The sequence below is a fragment of the Haemorhous mexicanus genome, chromosome 2 (genome assembly GCF_027477595.1).
Source record: "Haemorhous mexicanus isolate bHaeMex1 chromosome 2, bHaeMex1.pri, whole genome shotgun sequence".
Taxonomy (NCBI): domain Eukaryota; kingdom Metazoa; phylum Chordata; class Aves; order Passeriformes; family Fringillidae; genus Haemorhous; species Haemorhous mexicanus.
Genome location: NC_082342.1, coordinates 54,437,890 through 54,445,678, shown reverse-complemented (window position 1 = coordinate 54,445,678; position 7,789 = coordinate 54,437,890). Strand labels below are relative to the sequence as shown.

At 36.2% G+C, this 7,789-nt stretch overlaps 1 protein-coding gene across 6 annotated transcripts in view; it reads right to left on the bottom strand.

Annotated features, from left to right (window-relative positions):
• Positions 1 to 591: 591 nt before the first annotated feature.
• NBEA (neurobeachin) overlaps positions 592 to 7,789 on the bottom strand; it is a 454,976-nt gene continuing 447,778 nt past the window's right edge. For all 6 annotated transcript variants that reach the window (XM_059838861.1, XM_059838862.1, XM_059838865.1 and 3 more), the window contains 4 exons: positions 7,187 to 7,288; positions 3,743 to 3,939; positions 2,870 to 3,021; positions 592 to 2,378 (listed from right to left, as the gene is read on the bottom strand). In XM_059838861.1, the coding sequence (XP_059694844.1) occupies positions 2,288 to 2,378; positions 2,870 to 3,021; positions 3,743 to 3,939; positions 7,187 to 7,288 (542 nt within the window). In that variant the 3' untranslated portion in view covers positions 592 to 2,287. The remainder of the gene's footprint in view (positions 2,379 to 2,869; positions 3,022 to 3,742; positions 3,940 to 7,186; positions 7,289 to 7,789) is intronic.

Sequence of the window (7,789 nt, the reverse complement as noted above, 5' to 3'; positions counted from 1 at the left end):
TTACTTCTGGGAGGAAAATATTTTGCTTACCATTGCTACCTTAAATTAGACATCCAAAATATAGATATCCATATGTCCCCACTTACTTGCTGTAATCTTTATAGGGTCCTCAGCAGTTCCAAAAGGTAACTTATCCCCCCTGTTTTGTTATGCTGTGCAGGCAGTGTAGATCTCTAACTTTCAATGCCCAAAATAAGATTAAATTTATTCCATGTCATCAGTTAGTGAGAGATATCCAAAATTTCTCTCATCAGATCTTTGCTCTCCATGAGGTCTATTACATATGGTTATTTCCTGCTCACAAGGATCCTTAGTATCCCTTAAAGGCTTAGATTTTTGATCTTCTTTTTTACTTCTGCTGACCAAAGTAACTTTAGTGGCTTCTCTCATGACAGTCAAGAGACTTGCAGAGGTCACTCTGTAACCTGTGAGGTTTTTTTCTCTGAGACCCCAGGAAAAACAACCACCCAGAATTGCATACCTTTGACATATAATTAGCACCTAAGTAAGAATTTCTCCAAAATAATTGTTCATAATGATAATGGGAATGCTTTGAAAAAAGTTGCATTGGAATGAAAAACAATCACTGAATTCTTTGCATATTTTATTTTTCTTTTTGATTTCCAACTCACACACATCTGGCATATTTTACATCTTTGCAATAAAACATGGTTACAATAGCTTAAGGAATTTATATATCCAAAATATTTCACCATGATCTCAAGATGAAATGAACTTGTCTTCCAGATGTTCAATAGTCTCCCAATTCTAAGCTACAAACTCAAGATATTGCTTACAGACAGGTGATGAATAACTTAATCATTACGTTGATCCCCATGATTTCCGGACCTTATAAATACAAACAACAATGAAGAAGGAAATTCGGGGCTAAACTTACTAATACAAGGTGGATAACAAATAAGTAATCACATCAATAAATAATGATATGTTCCTGGTGCAAAGTGCCAATACAAAGAATCCATTATCTTTTTAAATAAATGACTGCAAGTGAGTGTAAATTCTGAGAAAATTACATTCCTGTTACATGCCTCATAGCCCTACCGACACAATATGTACATCTATGACAATACAGTCACCAAATATACAAAGAAGAAACATGAATTAAAGTGTATATACCCCTGGGTGTGTAATTTGATCAGTACAATGTGCAGAAAATTATTCTGGTAGTTATCATTACAGTATTGTAAAAGATGAAGTGCCTTAGTCTGAGTGGCTTCAGGTGAGATTTTCAGAAGAACTGAAAAGAACAACCTCAGTCACCTCTGAAATGAAGCTAAGGCTGTCAAATAAACCAAGCTCCTCAGACTAAAAATAAGGGGAAAAAAAATCAGTGGGGGCCCTCTTGCCCATGATTTATATGCCAAATGTTAATAATCCAGAAGTATAGCACTTTGTCTGTATTGGGAATCATTAAGCATTGCAAAGCATAAAATTGAACTTCCTTCTTTGCTCCCTTTATGTCTAGTCTTTAAATTTTAAAGGGAGGAAATTAATTTCTATTGTATAAAGTATAAATATGGCAAATGATGGCTTTTTATCCAAATGCTTTGTGAGCAGAACTCCACTTAAGAGGGGTAAACTTTAGATTCAAAAAGTGAAAAATGCGTTGGTGAAAATGTCAGAATTACTGTTTGCTCCCAAATTCAACCCTTTAACACAAGCTGTACCCTTAGGCAGATCTCCAGTCTGATTTGTGTGAATGCACCTGTTCCTCCAAGACATCAGGTTTAAAGTACATGCAAGTTGTAACTCCACAATAAAATTAAGAAACAGTTTTGTTCTTTATACAAGGTTTTACTTTTACAAAAGTATCCCTTTAAAGTTAAGATGTGCATCTGATGTACAAAGTATCAAACGTATTTTTTTTAATCTCAGCTTGAAAAGAGGCTGGAGATGGGATGCATGTTAGGTTCAAAGCCTAAACATTGAAATAACTGGACACAAGGTTCCCCAGAATTTTCAAAAGTCTCTTGTGGCGCATCCTACTACCTTTTCTCAATAAACAAAGATATATGAAATAATTACCAAAACATTTCCTAATTCATATAATTTACATGATACAAGCTTGCTGTTCAGCAGCTGGTGTTCAGTTGTGAAAAAACACACAAAGTAAAATGGTTGCTGACTACAATGTACAGCTATTGCTGGGTGTAATGGAATGTACAACGGAGGTCAATGCAGACGTGGTTTTCCACCAGAGACTACACCTTTCTTTGCAGCACTTGTGCTCTCAGCTTTACCTGGGCTTTCAGTTCTTCACTGCACTTCAGTATCTGTTCTGATGTTCATAATGCCACCGGTTAAAATCTATATTGAAAGCTACGATGCTGCCAGAAGCCATGCCAGTAATCAGAGTTCTGAAAAAGATATCAAAGATTATGTTAATTCTCTTTTGCCTTGTTGAACTCTGGTTTTTCATAGACAGAAAAAAGCTAAAAGAACAAGGCACTTTTTGCAACACTGTCTGAAGTTCTTAAGCTTGCCTGAATATCATAAATGTATCTCAAACTTTTGCAAATGGTTCTAAGGCATTTAATAGGCACTACCGCACTCTGATCCAATCTGATTATTCCTTTGTTTTTAAGTTAATGCAATTTTAGTCATATTTTGCTAGCTGAGTGTCTTGCTTACTAATTTCAATGAAATAAGACCTCACCTTAATTTTAAGTGCTTGCATGATGAGATTCAAGTATCAGAGTAAGTATTGAATCAGACAAATGAACAGGGAAATGAGTAATTGTTTCTTACACATCCTGTTAATGATTCCATACCATATGCACAAAGTTCATGGAGATGTATTTTTTCTGTAATTTTAGTATTTACATACAAATATGAATGTCAAATTCACCTCTGATCATGAGACAGATCCATAGCTCTTATGCCAGCATCACAGCCAGGGTAAATATAGAGCTGCTTGAAGTCACAGGCCTGCCATACTTCCACTACACCATTGTCTCCTCCTGTCACCAGGTTCTGCCCATCACTGCTCAGGAGGATGGCCTTCAGGAGAAAACAAAAAAAATCCCAGGCACACAGTTAGCTTTTATAGAAATGGATCAATATTTAAAAAATTGAATTTACTTAAAAGCATTCCTTATGTTCTGCCCACTTTAAATTGGAAGCAAAATTCTTTCTCTCCTCTTTCTCCCTATTCCAAAAATAAACCAACACATTTTGTATCATCAAATTTTAAAAACAATTGTGTGGTATTAAACATGATAGATAACAAAAAAGCTCCTTGACTGAATCTGCCAATACTTCAGTTCAGCACATTTCTACATACCAGAATTTGTTCTACAATACTTGGTGCTATCACTGCAACCTAAAGCAGAGCAGCGATCTGCATTCCTAATGCTGTTTCAAGTGCTTGTGACAGAGCAGAGCCCTGAAGGCATGAATTCATGTCTTGGCTAATAAATGAAGAATGAAGACTTTTCTGAGCATTTTGTTTCAGACATATTTCCCACTGAAATTCAATTCCAAACGAAAATTCTGGGAATATTGTGGGCTCGTAAACTATTTGTTCTTATTTATTCTAGAAAAGCTTAAGTGCATTTTGATATTTGGAGATGGTGATGAAAGGATATGTGTTTGAATGGCTTAACCCAGAGGCAGCAATTTTATATATATGACTTCCTCTAAACCATAGAGCAAATAAATTCAATTTATTTTAATAAATAAAGGCAACACACAACAAATGTTTGTTTGCATTTAGATTTACCCTGGTTGAATCATTGATCTCCATCTGAGCTAAGAGTTTGCCATTAATGCTGAAATTGCTGAACCGTCCTCGTTCATAGTAGATGATGCAGTGACCTTCACTGGATACTGAAATTAAGCGAGGGTACAGGCAGTTTTCTGTTCCTTCCAGGGCTCTCAGCAAGTCTCCAGTAATTGTGTGGACTAGGCAAGGACCTTCTGTATATGAAAACATAATAGATCATAGGTTTGCTGTTTATACAAATCATACAGTCTGTGCACAAAAATGATGCATAATACATATTTATATCACATTAGTGCTGCATAGATATAAGAAGCTGCAATGTTTACCCAAAGAATTTAAAATACACAATAGAAAAGGAAATGCAAGAGCTAGCATGTTAAGGAAATAAATACAATATGCCCAGAAGTGTATTATTTACTTAGACTGGTAAGACTTTTCCTTGATCTGTCTTCTAAAACATTCTTTCCTCTTCCCGAGCATTCAGAAGCTTCACTCTTAGTGATTTTCTCCAACAACATGAACTCTCTTTAGCCTGCCCATTCACATTAAACAGATGTGGCCCTATCAGTGACTAGTGGGAGCAAATCCCATAGGGCATGTAATCATATTACTGCATATTTCTCCTATAGACCATGGCAGTTCCTGTAGATCCTCTCCCCCAATAAACATTTGTTATGCATAGATTTCAGTCCTGATTTGTTTCAGCAATGGGAGTCATGTGAAAGCCAACAGAGTCACAAAGATACTTGGACTATAAGAGATTTTAGGAGATCACACTGTAACTCTGTTCGCTCCAGAGAGATTTTAATATGGGATTTTGATGTCTTTTTATTACACTCATGAAAGAAACAAACAGCTATGAAATCTACAATGTTCATTTTAGGATGCAAAACTAAGCTTATTTGCATTTCAAGAACAATGAGAAAAGTTTGTTTTGAAAGTGAGATTTGTATTCCTACTAAGAAAAAGGGTCTCTTCTCTGATAAATGTAATGAGTCACAGGAAATTCTAAATGTTTTCTTTTATGAATCACAGGATAATCCTGGGCTGCACAGTAATCTCTTTCTTATACAACTGGTTCATGACCCTCAAAGTAAATTCATATTGGCAGACTCAGCCACCTCATGTTGAGTCCTTCTAACTTCTTTGAAATTCACACAGCAGCTGGGTTTGCCCAGGTAGAATGAATCAACATCAGCACATTTATCTGCGAACTCTCTGATACAGGCTTTTATCTGTGTTTGCATAAAGTATTATGCAGAGGAACACCAAGTTTGGCTGCATCCATGGGATACCACTGCAATGGAAATAATTTATTTTCTCAAATAGTTGAGTTTCAGCTTTGGAAATACTGAAGTGTCAGAATATTACAAAAAGTGATGCCTTCACCTTTAGAAAAATTACCTTGTTAGACTTTTCAAAAGAAAATAACTTCATAGCTGAATGGTCATGGGCACAAAAAGGCACATCTGATTTAGGATGCCACTGTAAGGACATACAGATTGTTCTTTGGGTTTGTTGGGTAAGAACAGGGAAGCATCAACCTGATTCACAAGATTTTCCACAGAGGAGTCCTAAATGTGCTGTTTTCCTGCTTCAGTAGGTTCTCAAGTGCTGCATGGGTCAACATAGTGCCACAGCCAGTTCCAGAGGAACAGCTGCCCCCCAGGAAGCACAGGCTGAGCTCACACTGGATGGCAGGAAAATGCAACACTGCCATGAGATGCAATCTAAGAAGGGAATGAAACTAACAGATCAGAAGAAAAAGCTTTTAAAAAGGCACATCTTGGAAAGTAGTAATTAAAAAAAAATTCTATATCTCTGCACTTTTATATGGTCTAAAGTTTCAAAAGGAAGAATATGGGAAGACTACATCAAGAGACAGACTGGGCCTCCATTTTTCTTGATCAATTAAAAACATATTCTGAATTTTATTTAAAAATCTTTAGTTTTCCATCAGCTTTTACCTCTAAATATGTGAAAGTTACCAAAGTGGCAAATAGTTAATGAATCAGAAGATAACTGAGTACAGATTCCATCTATATTGAGAAGAGGCAATTTGCAAAAAGATAGTTGGAAAGGGTGGACTATTATGGCAGCCAGAGTGTATGAAGCTGCCTTAAAGGGTAAGAAATAGCAGTGCATCAAGAAAAAAGATTTAGCTCCAGCATCTCTGTACATTCTTTTTACAAATGTCTTGACTTTGCCTATGACTGTTATGTAGTATGCCATTACAAGAGTTAATGACCCATTAGGGTTTCCTGCTAAAAATGACTTTACTCAAAAGTTTCGCACTCAGCTTTAAAAATAAATGTTGAGCTCCAAGACAGTATAAAAAGCAATAATCCAGGAGCTCAGCTGTGAGCAAAACCTGGCAGAGTAAGCATCACATTCTTCTTACCCTCAGAAGCAGCAAACTCAAAAATGAATACAAAGTTATCCACGGGGATGACAAAAACAGGCATCACTACAGATAGAGATAACAAGTCACTGGATGTGGATGTAAGAGTAGAGTGGAAGTGAGATAGGAAGACATATAAGGAAAAAGGAAAAACGAGGGTGATGAAAAGAAAGAAAATAAGAATAGGAAAGACTAGATGAAGCACAAAAGAAACTAAGAGAAAAGGGGGAGAGGGAGAGCCAAATAGGAAAGAAAAAGAGAAAAAGACATGTAGTTTGACAAGTTAAGAAGCTGAATGACGGAGGGAAGTGGGGGAAGAAAAGAGGACATGGAATTAAGGGGAAGTGGGAGAAGATGGGCAGAAGCAGTGAAATGGAATAAATTAAGGAGAAACAGAGTAAGGAAGGATGAAGCAAACATTCATTGAGGCTGGTGCTTTATTTACATTGATTACTAGTCATACAGGATATTGCTGCAGGCTTGGAGAAGTATTTTGAACACTTGTGTTAGCAATTGTGGGGTGCAATGGATTCCATAGACAAACAACAGGGAGAACCTGCAACTGCTCATTATTTAGAAAACATCACAAAAACCCCTACTGAATGCTGCACACAGTTCCAAAGCAAAATGATCCTGGTTCCCCGGAGAGTGAGGTCAGTCCTACAAATTTCTCTCAGTTAAGATCTAGGTGGAGAATTTTGAGCTGGCTCTTCCTGAAATCTGTGTCTCTATCAACAGGTTTCTTTAAAATCACTTGATGTCATTAGAATTATTGTATATATTTTTATAAAATACACTTCTAGATCTCGGCAGAATAGCTGCATAAACTGATGGTTGGAAGGAATGATCAACTTAATTTGTGTCTAAACTTGTAAGGGGAGACAGTAAATAATATTCAGAGAAAAGTGCTTCAGATTCTCCTAGAATTACAATGTGTCTTATGAATAATTAAAGCATATGTATCTTGAGGGAAGTCTGAGAAATAGCACTAAGAAAGAGTCTAAAAATGTTAAGGCTTAAATCATAAAAACGTTTCTGACCTTTAGCACCACTGATAACAAGTCCCAGCTCTGCACAGACCGACACGCAGACAACTTCATGGTCATGACCAGTTAGAACGGCACGAGGAGCTGGGTAATCACCTGTTAAAAAAAAATTAGAAAGTGAGAAAAAAAAGGAAAAGAAAACAAGGGAATCAGACATAGTTTATCAACAAATGAAATTTGCTGTAATTTGCTTGAAATCATTAAGCATGAGAAAGGTGCAGTGTGATTAAATATCTCTTACTTAGGATACTGAGCAAAATATATTCAGATATCATAAAGCCTCAAAACCACAATTTATCAATGCATTAATGAATTAAATTAAAGAACACAAAGTGTGGTGCTATTGAAAGCAGCTATAATGTAAAGGCCTGCTATTGAACATATATGTCTCCAGACTTAAGCTATGAACCTATAGAATTTAGGTTGTTCCTTTAATACTGATCCTAATTTGTTTCATGAAACTGGGTGTAGGAAAAGAAGGGAAGAACAATGCTGTACTAGAAACATTCTACTGCTGAATAGTACTATTGATTCAGAGACACATGGAATTGTCACAAGTTAAAATATGCCTAAAAAATGGTTACTGGTACACATAAT